The sequence below is a fragment of the Ciconia boyciana genome, chromosome 6 (genome assembly GCF_034638445.1).
Source record: "Ciconia boyciana chromosome 6, ASM3463844v1, whole genome shotgun sequence".
In the NCBI taxonomy this organism is placed as follows: Eukaryota; Metazoa; Chordata; class Aves; order Ciconiiformes; family Ciconiidae; genus Ciconia; species Ciconia boyciana.
The window spans coordinates 45,346,279-45,364,369 of record NC_132939.1 but is presented as its reverse complement, the minus strand read 5'-3'; the positions used below and the strand labels follow the sequence as shown (position 1 = coordinate 45,364,369).

Below are 18,091 nucleotides of genomic sequence, written 5' to 3'. Positions count from 1 at the left end.
GCTGGGGGAGAAACGTGAGAAGTAGAGCCAGAGTGCTGTAAAAGATGTAAATGTTTCGGTGCCGAGAGCAGCTCTGAGTGTCTAGGGCACAGCCTCGGCGGGGGGATGGAGAGGCACAGAGAAGGCACTTCTCTGTTGTTCTTGATCTTGGCTTCCTTAGGAGGGGTCCCAGGAAGAATCCTGGCGCTGGTTCACTGAAGGGAGCTCACAGCATGTGCTTTATCAGGTGCTGGTCGTGGGGTGACAGGGACAGGACAAAGGGCAGGGAGGAGGAGGAGGCAGGAGGAAGGGTTTGGGATGGACAGTTGTGGCCATCTCATCTCTGTGTCAGACCCCCTGGCTCCCTTGGTGCTGGGAAGCCATTTCATCAGCAGGGGAGGGAAGGGGTGGAATATCCCCTCGCCATAAGGTGGGTGAGGGAGCAAAGGAGTCAGTTCAGTCCCAGTAACCACTGACACGGTGACACACACAATTGCCACAGCTGCAATACTGCACCGTGAGAGGATGTGACTGCCTAGAAGCAACCGTCACCCAGGTCTGATGCAACAGCTGAGAAAAAACCCTATCCTTTTAACATAAAAATTAGTCACCGCTGAGGTCAGGTTTTCAGAGGGCTGATCTCTGCCCTCTGAAGCTTAACCTTTAGGTATGACTGATAGCATTGTGAATTCCAGCAGTAAAAGAGCTGAGAGAAGGGAGATGAGGGCGAGGAGAAAGGGACACCACTGAGGAAACAGCCTGATGCGCCTTCTTTCATCCCTGCGCATGTATACTCCGATTTTGTGTTCTGAAGTGCCTGGACCCATGAGCAGATAGCAGAGCAAAGACGAGGGAGATAAGGCTGAGGGAAAAGACGAAAGAGAGGGCTGGGAGGTGGGGAACTGCCAGGAGAATGAAGCTACTTGGCGTATGGGAAGAGGGACCTATGGGGTATGTGCAGAAGCCCAAAGACCCTGCAGAAGCAGCAGCATAAACAGGATGGTATGTGTGAGAGGTACTTGAGGAAGGAAGGGACTCCAGCTCGTAGGATCCCTCATCTCTTATCATCAGACTTGTCCAGAAATTTACTTGTGCTGAAACATTTCACAACCCAGAGTTCAGATGACTATCCAAACCTGGAAAAAAAAAAAAGTTGGTTTCTGTATTAAACGTGGGATCACTGAGAAGCCAGAGAGGGTCAATTCACTGACACAGCCCATTGGTGCCTTCTTGAAGTCCCTCTCTACCCTCCGCTCAGGTTTTTGCTGTGCCCCGCTCCCTTTCGTGCAGGAGGGTGGGGAGCACACACGACCATTCACCGTCACGCTGGGGATCGCTGCCTTATCCGAGGTCCCGGCTTGAGAAATCCCCTGCAGACAGTGGCCACCACAAGTTGTGCGTCCTTTTGAAGCAACCCGAAACTTCACTGCCTGCCCCAAAATAACCCAAACATGCAGGAATCAGCCCTGCTCCTCCTTTCCTCCTTTCCCATGTCCCCTGTGACAAGTGGGCAATGCCCGCTGCCCACGGGGACCGTCCCTCAGCCTCTGGGGTCCCCAGAGGGAGCAGCTCGCGCTTGTCCAGCTCCTTTCCTTCCTCAGGAGAAGAGGCGGCAGTGCCCTATTTCTCCGGCCCTGCTGCCTTTGGCAGCCAGGACGCGGCTCGACCCTGGAGCCTGCCCGGCAGCCATGGCCCCGCCAAGCCACGGCCTCTGGGCCTCTGCCCCGGCTGGCGCTGAGCACAGGCGGCCAGGACACCGCAGCTCAGCCAGCGGGCCGGCTGGGTAAGCAGGCAGGCGGTAAGGAGGCGATGAGGGACGCGAGCACACTCCGCAGACCCGGGGGCGCCCGCCGTGAGGAGCCGGCGGGCCCGTGAGGAGGCGGCGGGGCCGGGCGGCGCCGACCGCTCCTCCCGTCCCGGCGCCGCCAGGGGGCGCTGTGTCCCGCGGGCAGCGCGGCGCCTCGCCAGGGGGCGCTGCCGCTCGGTCGCCGGCGGGGAGAGGCGGCGCTGGCGGGCGGGATCTCTATGGTGACGCCGCACCCGGAAGCGCTCGGCGGCGGCCGCCCCTGCCCGGGCGGGCGGCGCGGGGCTCATGCACGGCGAGGAGCGGTGATGAATATTCATGCCGTAGCGCCCGGGGGGCGGGGTCTCGCCAGGGCGGGTCCGGCCGCGCGCTGATGGCGGGAGGCAGCGCCGGGGTGGGGGGCGCCGGGGCTGGCGGCCGGTGAGGAGGGGGCGGGCCGGGCCGCGCCGCGCCGGGCCGGGGGTGCGTGAGGGGCGGGCTCGGGGGTGCCTCCGCGGCCGGGGTCCCGGCGGGGCAGAGGGGAGGCGGGCGCCCCCGAGCGCTCACTGCCGGCCCCCGTGTCTTCCTCCGCTGCAGGCCTGCCCCGCGGCTGGACGGGCTGTTCCTGCGGCGCTTCCTGCGGCTGCAGGCCGTCCTCTTCCCCGGGTGGCCCTCCCCGGGCGTCCTGATGTTCCTGACGCTGCTCGGCGTCGCCTTGCTGGGTGAGCCCGGGCTGGCGGGGATGGGGGGTGCACCCCACGCCTGCTCCCCGTTCCCCCGTGCTCCCCCCTTTGCCGTGCCACCGCTGTCCTTCATTTGCTTCCCGTGCTTGCCTCTTTCCTCCAGAGCAGCTGGTTGTTTACCAGGTCGGCATCATCCCCAGCCAGTACTACGAGGTCCTAGGGAACAAGGACTTCTCCGGGTTCCAAACGCTGACTGCCGTTGCCCTGACTCTGATTGTGGTGAACTCCATGGTAAGACGGGCCAGAGGCCCCTGTGTCTTGGGAGGGGAGGGCGAGGCTGCCCATGGCGCCTGGCATGATCCTGGTGACAAAGGATCTAGGTCTGTCCTTGCCCCGTTAGATAGCTACCTGTGGGATGAATCACTGGTACAAACTGTTAGTTTTTATTTCATTTTGGGAAATGCTTGTTCTTCTCACTCATCTTTTCCTGTCTGTCTCCTTGCCCTCATTCCAGCTAAAAAGCTTCGACCAGTTTATCTGCAACATGATGTACGTGAGCTGGAGGAAGTCCCTCACCGAATACCTCCACAGCTGCTACTTCCAAGGCCAGGTCTACTACAGCCTGCATGTGCTGCGCAAGGACATCGATAACCCGTAGGCTGCCTGCAGCTTCTCTCAGCCTCTTGCTTGGCTTCTCGTGGACTGCTCCATGCCTTTTCCTGACTTCTCTGTGTCTCTGGGTAGGGGCTTGAGCCCTAGAAGCTTTTGTCATCTAGGCACAAATACTCTCATCTGCCCTGGGTGGGAAGTGGTACCTGTTGCTGGGAACTCCTGTGACTGCTGGTCATGATGGTTTTAGGGGTAGGATGTTTCTGTTGCGAGGAAGATGGAGGCCTGGCAGTACAGGGATCTAGTGCTGCTATAAAACAAGCTGTCTGCAAAGTCAACCCTTGACACTCAGTGTGACGTTGCAAAGGGCCTGGCTGGAGTCGGAGAGCACTGCCTCTCCTTGCCTTCACGCAGCCAGCGCGTTAGGACGGTCCCTGTTGTTCTGTTTGGACTTTAGCCACCAGAGTCTCCAGCTGAACACAGTTTTGTTTAGTTGGGTTTTTAGTGGTTTTGATAACCCATGGGAGCTATGTCCAGAAAGGGCTTTGTTTTGCACTGTATGAGGGTTGCATTTCCCTTTTCCTGTTCCTAGGAAGGAAACGTCAGGGGCGACTTGAAATATGAGAGAAGGAGGAACGTTCAGTCCCTCCTTGCTTATCCCAGCCCACCCCGAGATCCCCTTCCAGTTTGCTTCATGCACTGTCCTGCTTACTGCAGAGCTGCTGATCTACCCGGGCTGTGCAGTGAAGGTTGAATGGCTCCCTTCCTCACAACTGCCTGCTGACCTTGGCCTTCCAGCCTGTCCTTGCACACAGGATACTGCTGTCACAGTTACACAATCTGAAGAGTTAAAGATCCTCCATTAGACATCATGTGAGAGGTAGAGGCTTTTTTTTCCCTCCAGAGTTTCAAGAAGTTATTATTAAATACTTGCTGAAAAACTAGAAACCAGGGGATAACTTTTTCCAAATTGTGTGGCTTTATACAGTTGTTTTGAGACCTCAAGCTCTCTTCTCCTGGAGGGGGCACCCCTGGTCTAGTCACTGCACTGGTGCCATCTCCCACATTGATGGCACCAGAGGACACCAAGCCCAGGATCCCTGTGAGAAACGGCTGTCTTGCAGGGACTCCTAGGTGTTGCTAATAGTGGTGACCTCAAGGAACTGAAGCAGCCTCTGTGCTTCTGCTGCCCAGTGCTCCTGACTGCCTGTCCTTACCCCTTTGTTGCACAGCGTGATCGTCTGTGTGGCTGCACAGTGAAATCGTGCTGGGTATCTCAGATGTTTTTTGTCTATATTGTTTTCAGCCAGACCCATTTCCTGGCTGCTTCTGCTGGCCTAGTGCTGGGAGACAGCCTGAGTAAGAGCAAGCAGCTGTGCGCAGGGGGAGCAGCAAGCAAGGAGAGGGCTTAGCTTGGGTCAAACAGCCCTACTGCCAAGCATGAAATCGCAGGTTCATGATGCTGATGCACTTTCCAGCTGCTGTCAGGGTTACTCCCACCCTTGCTAAATGTTCATTTCTGATAGTGTTTTGCAGTGGTTGGAGTTGCAAGGAGAGGTTAAAAAGCCGTGCCTGTCACCAAGGCATGCAGCGCTTCCCAGGCAGTGTAGCACATTGGCTGTGGCCAGAAGCTCCTGCATGCCTGTCTTTTCGTTTGGCGGGTGGGGAAGGGAGGACAGAGGCCCCTCGCCACATGACTGTCCTGCTCAGGTTTATTTTTAACCAGAGAATGTGTTCACATTGTGCAGTGAAATGCATGAGATAACTAGGTCGGTCTGCTCCGCAGTGATAGAGCCAGCTCTCCTGACCTTAGCAGACCGAATGTGTGGGATTGCTGCAGAGTATTTTTCATTACCACCTTGCTTCTCCTCAGACACCCAGTCTTATTGTGTAGTGTCTTTTCTGGTGCCACTACAAAAATTCTCTTTATCTTGCAATTCCTTGATGAGAATTTTTTCCCCACACCGGGTACTTAGAGAAGGAATTAGAGTGACGAAGTGACCTCCCATTATGCAATGCAAACCAAACTGAGTGTTAGATGCACGGTGTCATCCATCTAGAAGGAATGAAGGGTGGGTTCTGAGTGGCGTGCCAACACTTGCGGCTCCTAGCAGGGCATTTGAGTTGATGTTTATGTGTTATCATTACATGTTGCTTAATAGCTCGTAAAAAGCAATATCCTGCCATGAGTCTATAGCACGACTTAAATTATAACTTTATGGGAACAATTACAGTCTGATGAAAAGGAAAAATGATGACTGTAAGGTCAGTCAGGGTGAGAGCTGCCCCAAAATTAAATCCGTTGCTGCTCCAGGACTGCAAAAGAGTTGAGATATGAATGTCCTTGTGGTGGTATCTGCACTGATGGCTGAGCAGGAGTCCAGCCTTGCTCTTCATTCTGAGCTCCAGCATTCACAGTTATGGCCTTTCCACCTGTGCTTAGCACATCATCTGAAGCCGTCATCCATGTGCTCTGGACAGATGAGGTGCCGAGGGAATAAATACACTGAAATCCTTTCTAGTTACCGCAAGTGCAACTCCTGCTCAGCAGTGGGATGGATGGGACTTGAAGGTCTGTCATCCATGTGCCTGCTGCTGATGGGGCGAGGAGGCTTGGTGTGCTGCTGCCTGCTCTTGTGGGATGGGGGTGGGTGGAAGCACTTTCTTCCTTGCAGCAAAGGGACAAGAGGGCACTCCATGCAGAGTGAAGGGACCAGCTACTGTGGAAGAGTGGCTTTGATGGAAGTGTTTGCAAATATCCAACAGCTGGTGAAGGCCTGGCCTGTGCCCTAGCCAGTCCTGGTAGCTCCAGTGCCTGAGATGCAACACCAGTACTGAAGGTCTGGGGGAGAGTCAATAGTTCTTGGTAGTACAGGGGTGGGTCCAGGAGAGAAGTAAAGGACAAGGATGCAGAGACCTTTAGTACGGAGTTGGACAATGTTGTTGAAAGTGGAACAAGGGATTAATACAAGGAACAGGGTGAAAGTAACAGCAGGAGCTGGGTGCCAGGAAGGCCCTTGGGCAGGTCCTGCTGGGCCATCGAAATTGTCTCTTATGGGGGAATGGGAGTCACAGCTGCAGGTCCCTCCCAGGCAGGGTTGTTCACCTGCATCCTGTCCTAAGTTCAGGCAGTGGGACAGCCTGGCTTGTGCCCTGTTAGGACATTAGTACTGGTTCTTGCTCCTGGGCTTTAACAGTGTCAATGGCTCTTTGTGTTGAGCAGGGACCAGCGCATCAGCCAGGATGTGGAGAGGTTCTGCAGGCAGCTCAGCTCCATGGCCAGCAAGCTCATCATCTCACCCTTCACGCTGGCCTACTACACATACCAGTGCTTCCACAGGTAAGGACCCATCCTGGCCCTGCTTTCATGCCTCTTTCCTATGCTCTTTTTTGGTGCCTGGCACCCACATTACAACTCTCCAGACTGATGCTTGTACATGCGAGTGAGTGGTCTCTGCACTCCAAAGGGAATTCTGCCTTGGGGATGCTGGGGTGTGCAGTGCTGTCCCCCAAACCTCTGTGAAAGCCAAGAGAGGTGACAGTTGAGGGCTCTGACTGCTTGAGCCCGAGGGTGCTGGGGTGTTCTTTTGCTTGGATTGTTAGCTGACCTCTCTTTCTCCTCCTCTGTAGCACAGGCTGGCTAGGCCCGGTGAGCATCTTTGGGTATTTCGTGATTGGGACAATCGTCAACAAGGTATTGATGAGCCCAATTGTGTCTAAACTTGTGCAGCAGGAAAAACTGGAGGGAGATTTCAGGTGAGTCCCAGCAGAGCAGCATTTTCACTGCCTCTTGGCAGCTCCTGTGAAAGCTGCATTTTTGTCCCCATTCAGTCCTATGTACGCAGCTATGCAGCTACTTTTCTTGTCCGTGACTTTCCCCACACTCAGAGAAACCTACTTGCGCAATGCTGCCCCAAAGTCCATGTACTGAGCCCCCGCCACCCCTTTCGCTGCCCTGTGTCATGGCAGGTGGTGCCCTTGGTTCAGTCTCCTGGTTCAGTCTCCAGGCTGCTTGCCTGGTCTTTGCTGGTGCTGGTGCCTCTGCTAGGATATTGGATGTGTTGAAGAAAACTGCACATGGAGCTTCCTTGGGTGCAGATGCAAGTTCAGCAAACTGCATCTACTGGCAGAAATTGGGTTTCTGCTTCACCATCACCTTCATGAAGTGCCCAAAACAGCACAGTCTTTCCATATGCTCTGTAACTCATCTCCTCCCCTTCCCCTGCAGGGTTGGCTGGGTGTGTGGCAGGGGCTTTGCAGCTTTCCCTGGGGCTCAGGGCAGCCAGGGACAGCAGCAGAAGCTGGTGTGGCACAGACAGCCCAGACCAGGGCAGTTGGTTGTGGTGATTCTGTATGGTGAAGATGCTGGGCTAGCAAACAGGAGGCCCAAGGGCTGAGAAGATATGCACAGAGAGCAGGATACCAAACAAATATGCCATTGAGCTGGCCCAGGATGATGTCACTTTGTGCTAAGCCTTGGTCTCTGGTGCCTTTTTAAGTCTATTGAGTATTTCTGTCAAGAGATGCCTCAGATCCATGCTCTGACAGATGCAAGATGAGTTTCTTCTAGCAAGGATGTTGGCTACATAATTCACTGGGCATTTGTGCACAATCCTGATGATGTGTTTTTTGGGTTGTCCAGGTTCAAGCACATGCAGATCCGTGTCAATGCAGAACCAGCTGCTTTCTACAGGTTAGTGGCGTTCGTTTCTTTACGTCCTCGTAAGGATCCTCCCAGCTCGGGGCATCCTTGTTGTACTCGTGTATCCCAGAGGAGTCCAAGTCCTGTTGGTGCAGCTGGAACTTTCTGTCCCCTCCATCCTGCTGCAGCGTGATACAGCCCTGACACTCTGTTCTCCTTTGCATTCTGTGCATCGTCTGCAGAAATACTCCACAGCAGCTGGAGACAATTGTTTTTTCTCTGCCTCCCTTCTAACATCCCTAGAGGCCTGGTACAGATTCGGTGCTGGCTTAGAGACCATTGCTGATGTTTTGCCAGGTCCTTACCTGAAAGATTGCTCGAGGTCTCATTGCATCTTGTCAGGATGTTCCCCTGGGGACTTGTTGCAGGTTGCTTCTGGCCCCATCCCGCTGCTGCTAACCTGTGTGTCTTCTGTGGGTATGCTAGCTGTTGCCTGGCCTCCTTATCTCTGCTTGCCCTGTCTGTGCCCTGACCTTCCCAACACTGTACTGCTACTCTCTGTATTTGCTCAGTGCCATTTACCCCAGAGCTGAGCACACAGTCGGGAGCCTGCCAGCTCCTCCCTGCTTAGTGATGCCCTGAAGTCTGTTGAGCTGCTGCTCGGAACCTTTAAGGTGTTTCATAGAAATGGCTAGAACCCAGGAAAAGGGCCACGATTTTACTGTAGCTTGTGTTGGGGTGCCTGGTCGGTGGCAGGGCGTCATTGCTCCTCTGTTGTCACATGTCTGCCTTTGCCCTGCACGTTATGAAATCGCACTTCTGGGAATTTAAGCAAGCAGCAGCTGTCCTGTCTCTGGTCTTCCCTGCTTGTGATCTGTATTTGGCTCCTTCATGCTTTAATGACTGAGCATTTAAAGTGTTGTGGTGCTGTCCCCAAAGTGGTTTGATTCAAAATCACCGATTTCATAAAGATTTATATTGACAGGCATGAAACTCTGATTTAAATAACTGAAATCAGTCTTGGTTTGCATTGGCAAGTTTGAGTTATTTCTTTGTGGACTGGTTGATTCTTATTGTTTGATAATTTTTCTTAATGGGGAAGACACTCTAATTACATGCCCTTATTTAAGCTGCAGTACCTGTCCTCACAATTTTTAAGTTTTTTATTCTATTACTAAGTAGAAAATGGAAAGTGAATTATTATACCAGAAAATGGAGTGTCTTAACTTCAGTACAGTTCATTAGTAGAAAAGCTTCACTTGGTGGGAAACTAGAATTTAATTGAATTGCACAAAACAGGCATTTTCATGGTATGAATCTTAAGTAAAAATAAAGGAATTTTTTAAAAGGTTGTGTTCCTAGAATCTTGCAAGAGGAGGAGCATGTGGTGAGTGGCTGGTTTTGACTGCCAGACTTCTGTAGCTTGTAGAAGCTGTTAGATCTTGTTCTTTTGCACCTGCCTAGCCATTGTTTTGGTAAAGGAAGAAACAAAACCTGAGGACTGTCACCTTTTTACTTCTTTGGTTTCTAAGCCTTTGGCAAACTTGCTTTAAAAGTGAACTGAATGGGAGGAAAAGCCGAAACCAATACAGCAGTCTCTCCTCATCTGCAAAAGAAATAATAGCTCTGGTCCCTGGTGCCTTCCTCACCTTTAACTCCTTGTGTCCAAGGCTTTGTCCTTTCCAAATACTCAGCAGCAAAGATTGCAGCTCGGTAGTTACCTGAGATAGGTTGTAGGGCAGTAATGCCAAATTGAATTCTAACCGGATGTATTTTTGAGAAAGAAAATGTATTTTTCTAAGAACCGAGAATCTTTAGAACCGAGACTCTTCAAAAATCTTAATTTGTATTTTTTTGTGCAGCTCCTGGCCCTATCTGCTCGGGTCCTAGTGACTCCCCTGTTGCGTGGACCATGGTGGGAGCGTGGGTGTGTGCTGGGCACAAGCATGTGTTGGGTGGCAGGGGCAATAGTTGCCATGGCAGGTGGTAGTCTGGAGTGAGACGTGGAGCTTTCTCTGCATTTTGCCACCTGAGGGCAGCCCAGCCCTTGTGAAGGAGCAGAAGGAGCTGCCACGCTTGCTGAAGGTGGTGGTTTAGAGCCGAGATGTGCCTCCTTGCTACTGTCTCAGCCTGGCCATGGGAGCATCACCACTAGCTCGGGTGATGGGCAACCCCCTGATGCCTGCAGAGATACCCCTGGGAAAGAGGGGGCTCTGGGGCTGGGGTCACCCGCACTGGGGGCTGCACTGCTCAGGGCTTGTCCATGTCCTACTCCTCTGGGGTGGGGAACGGGAAGTGGCGGACTGGGGCTGCTGGCCGTGCAGGCGGTGTTGGCTTGCTGTCACCTTCTGGACTCTCCTGTGCCCTCTCCTTTCTGGCTTCAGCTGTGTAGTGGTGCTGTCCCTCTCTTCCAACCAGGCTCTGCTTGGAAAATGTGTGTGACCTTGGGTGTGCATTGCTCTAGGCTGGGGCCTTGCTGACAGTGTCTGGCCTTGCCTCACCTCCTCCTGTATGCAACACCAGCATCCATGGGCTCTGGGAGAGATTTGCAGGGCTGCTTGTTTCAGCCAGAGTTTCTTGGTGAAGCTCTTCAGGAAGGTGTTCTTGGCTGTTCAGTTCCTGCTCAACAAAGAGCTTGTTGCTTGGAGGCTAAGTTGTGAGACCTTTTCCAAGCCTCAGTCCTAAAGCCCATGCTTTGACCTCATTGTGGTGCTCCTGGGATGGCTGTGGCATGTTGCAATCTTATTTTACAGGGCCGGTCGAGTGGAGCACATGCGCACGGACCGGAGGCTGCAGAGCCTGCTGCAGACCCAGAGGGAGCTGATAGGCAAGGAGCTGTGGCTATACAGTGAGTGGGGAGTTTGGAGGATGAAGTGGGGTGTGTGGTAGCTCCATTGCGGTGGCCCACAGGCTTGGGAACCCTACTGCTAGAGCAGCAGTGCTGGGTTTTCCTCTCCTGCCTCTTGCAGGTGTATGAAAGCCCTAAGGGTGAACAGAGGGTGCCTCCTGCAGTCCTAAATGGGAATCCTGTTGTGAAAAAGCCTCGTAGAGAGCAAAGTTGTGGAGGACCCAGCTAAGTCAGAGAACGCAAGCCCCAAAAGGGGAATCTGCAGGAATCTGTGCTGTTTGTGGGGCAGGTGTTCAATGGCCAGGAAGAGAGGGAAGGGCTTCCTAGCTTTGGGGAAGAAGACTCTGTATGTGTGGTTGGGAGCTGTGGAAACTTCTTTCCTATAGAGCCTATCCCTTGAGCATAGTTGTCCCCTGACAATCTCCCTTCTCCCATTGTCACTGGGTCCAGGTGCGGGTGTTAAATGACCACTATCAAGACAGCTCTTCCTCATCTCACCAGCATAGTGAGCTTCTTAGCAATGTAAGGGAGGGAGAGCCACGAATGCAGATATCTCTGGGAGTTTGGGGTCTTAAGTCTTTCTACCTGTCCTGTACTCTAAGACAGACTTCACGGCCAACCATCTCGCCCCAGAGCTTCCTTTTTGCCCTCCCTTCTGTTTCTTGTGAGTCAGCAAGGCCCCTGAAGAGTAGAAACAAGCAGGCAAAGTGGCTTTTGTCCCATGGTTCCTGAGCTGTGAGTCTGGATGATGTTTCTCTGCTCAGGGGCCTGTCCCAAAGTGCTCTTTGCTTGGCAAATGGATTTTCACCCTGGTGCTTGTGCTGTCCTGTGAAATGGGTTCTTCTGCTCTGGTGCATTGTGAAGGACTGAGGCAAGACCATGGGTCTTCCTCTGACTGGGCTCAGGGGCTGCACTTGAGCCTGGCTAGGACAGAGGTTACCACCCTTAGTCACTGTCTTCTCTCAATGCGCTTCTGTCTAGTTGGGATCAACACCTTTGACTACCTGGGCAGCATCCTGAGCTACGTGGTCATTGCCATTCCCATCTTTTCTGGGGTCTACAGTGACCTGAGTCCAACAGAGCTCAGTGCCCTCGTCAGCAAGGTGAGCTAAGGGTCATCTCCCAGACCCCATTGTGGAGGGTGAGCAGGCACTGAGGATGGAGGTTTCGTGTGGGGCTGGTGGCATTGGGGCTGGATAACCTGCAGCAATTGACCTTCAGGTTAGACTGTCCCTGCCCATGGTGGCATGGAAATGGGAGCTTGGAGCCAGTTGGTGTATGATTAACCTGGGGGCGAGAGTTGTCAAGGACACCTCTATGTAAGTGTTTCCTAGCTCAGACCTCTGTGTCTAAAAAAAATCCAGGAGGTCAGAAAGCCTCTGGCTTTCAGCAGCGTGGGTGGGGATTGAGTCTGCACAGTGCTGCAGGTCCAGGTTATGCCCTGGGCTGCTGCCCGCAGTGAGCCTGGCCACCTGCGAGGCTGAACTGGCTTGCATTCACCTTCCTGACCTGACTTGTTCCCAGATAATCAAAACTGGCTTGTGATAGAGAATGCAGAGCTAAAAATATCCAAGTGGGCACTGCAGGCTGAGTCACCCTGCTCTGAGCCATGTACAGTGCTGGGGCAGGGCTGGTGGCATGGATCTGTGTGACTTAGACGGGGCGAGCGTGCTGGGTCCCGGGCTGACCAACAGGCACTCTGCAAACACTGTCCCTGGATGGCAGGAGATGCGTCCACCTGGCAAAAACTGCTGTACTGAGCAGGGAAGTCCTGCTCCATTCAAATATGGTCATCTTTTCCTTCACTCCCACCGCCTTGGGTGACTTCTCCACCCCTCCTTCATCTTGCTGGCACTGCTGACATGGCCAAATGTCTGGGCTCCTTGGCTGCCTCCTTGCAGCCATGGAGGAAGGAACAGTGCCCCAGCTCAGCACTGACCCTTGCTCTGGTGTGTGATTTCTCCCCAGAATGCCTTTGTTTCCATCTACCTCATCAGCTGCTTCAGCCAGCTCATAGATGTCTCCAGCATCGTGACCGATGTAGCTGGTTACACGCACAGGTGAGCTTCTTTGCAGGCAGGTCTCTGCAGGAAAGGGAAGAGCAGGACAAGACTCTGCCCAGGTCTGTGCTAAATAAATAAGGAAACAGCTGCTTGTGAGCAAGCATGGATAAGTTTGGATATTGTGAGGAGGCTGCTGGAGTTGTCCCTGGCATTCATGCAACCTTTTGTTTGTCTAGGATTGGTGAACTGCAGGAGACCTTGCTGAGCCTTGGCAGAAAGAAAAATGGTAACTACTCAGAAGCCAAAGCCAGCTGGGATTTGGACAGGTGAGTCTCCTCTCAGCAAGTGGCTGGCTTGTAGCTTACATGTCAGAGTGTGGGGCTGTCATGCAATGGAGTGGCCCTTGGTGTCACAGCCTGTTGCATGCAGTTCGTTGGAGCAGGCAGTGCTCACTGTGGTTTGTCAGTCCCGAGGTGTGTGGGGCAGGTCTGCTGTCACAGAGGCACAGGAGGTCTAAGGTGCCTGATCTTTGCCAGTCTCAGCATGATCGCTTACCCCCAGATCTCTCCTCCTTTGTCTTGGTGGTGGCTCAGCAGCCATTCTGGGGAGGACCCAGTGCCAAGGGACACAGCTTTCCTTCTGGAACGAGTGACGCTCTCGGTGCCGTCCTCTGGCAAGCTGCTCATCAAGGACTTGAGCCTCAGGATCTCACAAGGAAACAGCGTGATGATTGTGGGGAACACTGGCACAGGGAAGACATCTCTCCTGAGGGTCCTTGGGGGACTCTGGGAGAGCACGCGGGGTAAGGACTTCTGCTCACTGCAGCCTTCTCATTCTCAGCCAGGGCTGCCCTGAGTTTGGAAGGTGGCAGTGTGGGGTTATGAGGCCAGTGCCACCTTGTGATGTGTGGTGAATGTGTCACTGATGTATCTCTATCGCATACTCTGCTCTGGCTCTCATTGCTTTGCCCTGTGTTGTAAATACACCTTTTGTGGGATTTGTTGCCTCCTTCATGGAGCAGGACTGCACAGGGGGCGGTGGGGAGTTGCTGGCTGGCGCCGCAGGCTTGGCATGAGTGTGTCTCTGTGCAGGGAGCATCAAGATGCTGACCTGCTTTGGCCCCCGGGGAGTGGTATTCCTGCCGCAGCGGCCCTTCTTCACCGATGGAAGCCTGCGTGAGCAGGTAAGCCCAGGGGCTGCCTCTACTCTGGCCCTAGTGCTGCTCCCAGCTGTGGTCGTGCCCTGTGGCTGCTCCTTCCCTCGTGCCTGAGTTCATGCCACCACCATTGCATCTCTGATGGACTGTATTCAGCTCCCTCTGACATGGCTTCTTTTGCTCTGTTAAACAGGTGATCTATCCCCTGAAGGAGATCTATCCAGTTTCAGGTGTGTGGAAATTCATTACAGCAATTAGCCAGCCCTGTGGTGTCAGCTCCCTGTCCTGTACCCAGTGCAGCTTCTCCCCTACCATGCCCCATCAGGAGCGCTGATCCATTTCATTTTTGTTGCTCTCTGCTTTTCCCTGGAAGATTTATCTTAGTGTAGGTTAAGGACAGCTCTGTGTTCCCTCCCTTTTGGGAGGGAACATTTTCTCTTGATAAGAACATTCTCTTGATGCAATGAGCACAAGCTGGCCATGCTCTGCATGTTGTGCTAGACATGTGATATATGTTGAGGCACCTTGCTGTTGGGATACATCTGTGTGGTACAACCTGCCTTTGGGCAAGCCATGTTTGCCTTCATCTCATTTTCCATCCAGCTCCATCTTTCACTGTTCCTCTTTTTCAAATGATGTCCCAGGGCCTTGCATGCTGTCAAGGTCAGTCTACATGGATTCTTTCCCCTGCCCTCTTCCCAAGCCAGACCACATGTGCTCTGCTGCGGATTGCAGATGTCCAGGTTTAAGTTTCTGTCTGAGCGAAGCAGTGTTATGTGCTGCTTTCAAACACTTGGGAGTTACAGTCTTGCAGAGAGTAACTGCAGCCATCAGCTACTGTTGTGGCTCTTCAGCAGCTTCAGAGAGGTCCATGGCAGATGCACAGCCCTTCTGCTCAGCTTCCGTAGCTGCTGACTGTACCAGCTCAAGTGTATGTTCTGCTCCACAGCTTGTTCACCCTGAGGTTTTTCCTGTCCCACGTAGGATCCTTTTGCTGGCTGTTACCCAAGCCCTACTCCCATGACTCCACCACCTGCAGCATACAGTGGGCAGTCAGCCATGAGAGAGCAGCAGGTGGGCAGGGCCTTGGCAATTGAAGCCCGGATCCTTGTGTTCTGGCTGTGTCCATCTGTGACCATGGACTGTGCCATACTCAGGTGTATCTGTGGAGCCCAGCTCCCTCCTGGCATGCTGCTCACAGGCATGGTTAACATTTTTAAGGAAGGTCAGTCTTCGGGAGATCTCTGTGCCAAAGCTCAGGACCTGATATGGTTAAGTGGTCGAGTCATCTACACTGGCCCTCAGGAGATCCTCCAATCCTTCCCTCCTGCCCCACTGACTCCTTGCAGCTCCTCCTCAGCACACATTGCCTCTGCTTATGCTTTACTGCTTTCTCCCCTAGGGTCTGCAGATGATGAGAGAATTGTGCGATTCCTGGAGCTGGCTGGGCTGGTGAGTCCCTGGTAGTGCTGCTGCCTTCTTTCCTGGTGCTGCCAGCAAGGGAAGAAGGGATCAGGTTTTGTGGCAGTACAGCATGACCGTGTGCTGGACACATGTGGGAGCATTGTCTGCAGCTGGGACAGGACTGTCCATGGGACAGGTAGAGGAGGAGGCATATGGAGCAACTTCAGCTCAAGTGGGAAGAGAGAGAGTAGCAGGAATGGGGTGGTTATGCTCAGGGCCGTGGGCTGACAGGGTTGGGGGCTGTGTTCACAAGGCTGCTGTGCTCTCTGCAGACTGATTTGCTGGTGAGGGCTGGAGGACTGGACAAGCAGGTGGACTGGAACTGGTAAGGGAGCTCGCCATCTGCGTGAATTTGGGTGATCCCTGTGGGAGGTGGGCAGTATACAGGGGCAAAGCCTTCATGCCCCAAGCGTCAATGCCAACAATCACCAGCCATGCTGCAGGCGTGCAGGCAGCTGACTGTGCATAGGGGTGCAGAGCCAGTCTCAGCGTGGAGGAGGGCATGGGGGGGACACAGAGACAGTTGCTTGCTGGGGTCTCTGATAATCAGTGACCATAAGCTCTTCAGCAAAGGAGCTGAGGGAGATTTTGAATCTTGACCCTGCTGCAGGTATGACATCCTGTCCCCAGGGGAGATGCAGAGGCTCTCATTTGCACGGCTCTTCTACCTCCAGCCAAAATATGCGGGTGAGTGAGTGACTGTGAAAGAAAAGGCGGGGGGGGGGGAGAGGCAGGGCCTTTGGAATAAAGAGAAGCTGGTACAGAGACAGCTCATGAAATCCCTTCTTTGCTAGGAACATGCTTCATCTTGGCCATTATTTTAGCAGCATAGCACACACAGGATTCAGGGGTGAAAACATTAATTGTCTGTGTGGAGGGTGGTAAATCAAGAGGCTATATATAAGACATTCTCTTCTTAGGGAATTAGTGATTAATGTTCTTGGTCCAGGTCCAATGGCACCTGAAGAAGCCCCCTCTCAGCCTGGTCACCAGTTGCCACATAAAGAAGCATGCGTGCTAGGGAGTGTGGCATCAGCTGCCGCATCTGAAGCTTGTGAACCTCTGTAGGGTTGTGGAAGCAATGTGGGAACGTGTAACGCGGCTGTAACGCAGCAAAAGAAGACAAGGAGCAGTGGGAGAAACGGTCCTGAGAGATCACAGAAGCGGTCCCATTAGCAGATGGGGCTAATTCCTTTGCAGACCTAGATTGCTAGTGACTGCTGGGTACTGGGGGGGCTGTTGGAGGACTTGTCACGAGGACCAGGGTGGGTGTGGGTGAACAGAGCCAGTGTTGGTAGCAGGTAGTCACATGTAAGTACCTCTCTTCCCCTGAAGCCTGCGGCATGCCTCAGTGCTGTCTGGGCAGAAGGAACCTGTGGATTGCAAACTAAAAGTTGTAGAGATGATGTAAAACAAATTGAATTAATCTGCTCCAGATCTGTAGTATTTACCCTTAGTTGACAGGAAGGTGCCTCAGGCTGTCCTGGGTGCTCCAGGTAGCATCTGGGCTGGAGGAGTGCACAGGCTGCTGCTCAGCCCGGCACTCTGGCACACAGCCTGCCTTGAGAAGGTTGTATCTTGGCTTTCACAACGGTGGGAACAAGGCAGTGTCTGGCAGCTGTTGAGGGAGAGGAGTGGAGTGAACGGCGCTGTTTGGGTGGATTAGAGGGCTTGTGGGGAAGGTTTCCCAGTTGACTGACACCAGTTGTGCCAGAGGAAAATCAGGGTCCTTGGGCTTCTCCTCACTTGCCTTCTGCAGATGCTCTTGGTGAACTCTGGTTAATATGTGAAATGTTCTTGGCAGTTGCTGCTCTTTTGCCTAGGGGGAGATGACTGGTCGGGAGAGGATTTGTGGGGCTTACAACTTTTCTCTCAGTGCTAGATGAAGCCACCAGCGCCCTGACAGAAGAGGTGGAGCATGAACTGTACCGTGTGTGCCTTCAGCTGGGCATGACGCTAATCAGCGTGGGACACAGGGCCAGCCTGGAAAAGGTGAGATGGGGAGACAGCGCTCCACACCTCCCTGGTGGTGGCAAGACAGGGGAGGTAGAGAGGGTCCCTGGCAAGCAGAGGGGAGTGACTGAGGCTGGAGAGCCTCACTGTGGGAGGACATGCCCTTGTAGAGACATCCCTCAGTCGTTGTGTTATTGAATTGCAGTTCCATAGCTGGATTTTGAAACTTCATGGCGAGGGAAGATGGGAGCTCACCCGATGCGATAAGATGAAGCGGCTCCCAGCTGGGGAAGGATGCTGAAAAACATGCCCTTGTCTGGCCAGCTGTAGAACCTGCACACGCGTGGGAGAGCTCTGAATAGCAGACACGGAGCTGCCGAGCCAGCAGCTGTCAACAAGGGATTCATCCAGTGCAAGACCAGTTCTGGATTTTGCTGATGGACACAGAGCCAAGTCTGAACTCATGGTGTGGGGTTCTGCCAGGAGCAGACGCATCTATGCCATCCTTCTCCCAGCCCCCTTCTCCTGCCTCCCTGCCTCTCATGGGGGAAAGGGCTGAGCTATGCCATCCTTCTCCCAGCCCCCTTCTCCTGCCTCCCTGCCTCTCATGGGGGAAAGGGCTGCTAGGATGCAGCCTCCTGTTCTGCCCTCTGTGCCTTGCTAGGACATCTCTCTCTTTGATACACAGCTCTGCAGAACAGACTTCTGTACCTGTGGCTCTGTTGAGGGTTATGCTCCCCAGCAGGAGCCAAGGGATGCACTGTAAGGGGAGGAGAATGCTGGCACAGGCAAGGGGCATGTCTCTGCTCTCCTTATGACACAGGGTTACAGGTCAAAGGAACATTTTTGTATTAAAATCTGGGGCCTGTTTTCCAACAATGCTTATGGAGAAGAGTCAGTATTTGTTAACCAGACTGCTGCATCTTTTCCTTCTGGGGTTTGCTTTGGAGGAGATACTTGTATATTGGCAA

At 53.5% G+C, this 18,091-nt stretch overlaps 1 protein-coding gene across 7 annotated transcripts; it reads left to right on the top strand.

Moving 5' to 3' along the window:
• The first annotated feature begins 1,979 nt into the window (after positions 1–1,979).
• On the top strand, positions 1,980–17,657 carry ABCD4 (ATP binding cassette subfamily D member 4). 7 transcript variants are annotated; one of them, XM_072865392.1, is made up of 19 exons: positions 1,980–2,088; positions 2,360–2,484; positions 2,609–2,736; positions 2,960–3,099; positions 6,278–6,394; positions 6,685–6,810; positions 7,697–7,747; positions 10,450–10,544; positions 11,526–11,647; positions 12,513–12,604; positions 12,784–12,873; positions 13,141–13,349; positions 13,639–13,730; positions 13,897–13,933; positions 15,106–15,155; positions 15,440–15,492; positions 15,778–15,854; positions 17,044–17,159; positions 17,326–17,657. In XM_072865392.1, the coding sequence occupies exons 1-19, from the start codon at positions 2,072–2,074 to the stop codon at positions 17,419–17,421; spliced, it is 1,833 nt and encodes a 610-aa protein (XP_072721493.1). In that variant the 5' UTR covers positions 1,980–2,071; the 3' UTR covers positions 17,422–17,657. The 7 variants fall into 7 exon arrangements, with proteins under 7 accessions (XP_072721493.1, XP_072721492.1, XP_072721491.1 ...); XM_072865391.1 differs by having other exon boundaries at positions 2,025–2,091; XM_072865390.1 differs by lacking the exon at positions 1,980–2,088 and adding an exon at positions 2,105–2,203 and having other exon boundaries at positions 13,144–13,349.
• The last annotated feature ends 434 nt before the right edge of the window (positions 17,658–18,091 follow it).

What these genes read in the sequence shown, in the direction of transcription:
- ABCD4 (XM_072865389.1), top strand. Translation starts at nt 2,157, where the DNA reads ATGGCGGGAGGCAGCGCCGGGGTGGGGGGCGCCGGGGCTGGCGGCCG. An exon ending in GCCAGCTGGGATTTGGACAG is followed by an intron (nt 12,874 to 13,140) that starts GTGAGTCTCCTC and finishes GTGGTGGCTCAG; the next exon opens with CAGCCATTCTGGGGAGGACC. An exon ending in CCTCCAGCCAAAATATGCGG is followed by an intron (nt 15,855 to 17,043) that starts GTGAGTGAGTGA and finishes CTTTTCTCTCAG; the next exon opens with TGCTAGATGAAGCCACCAGC.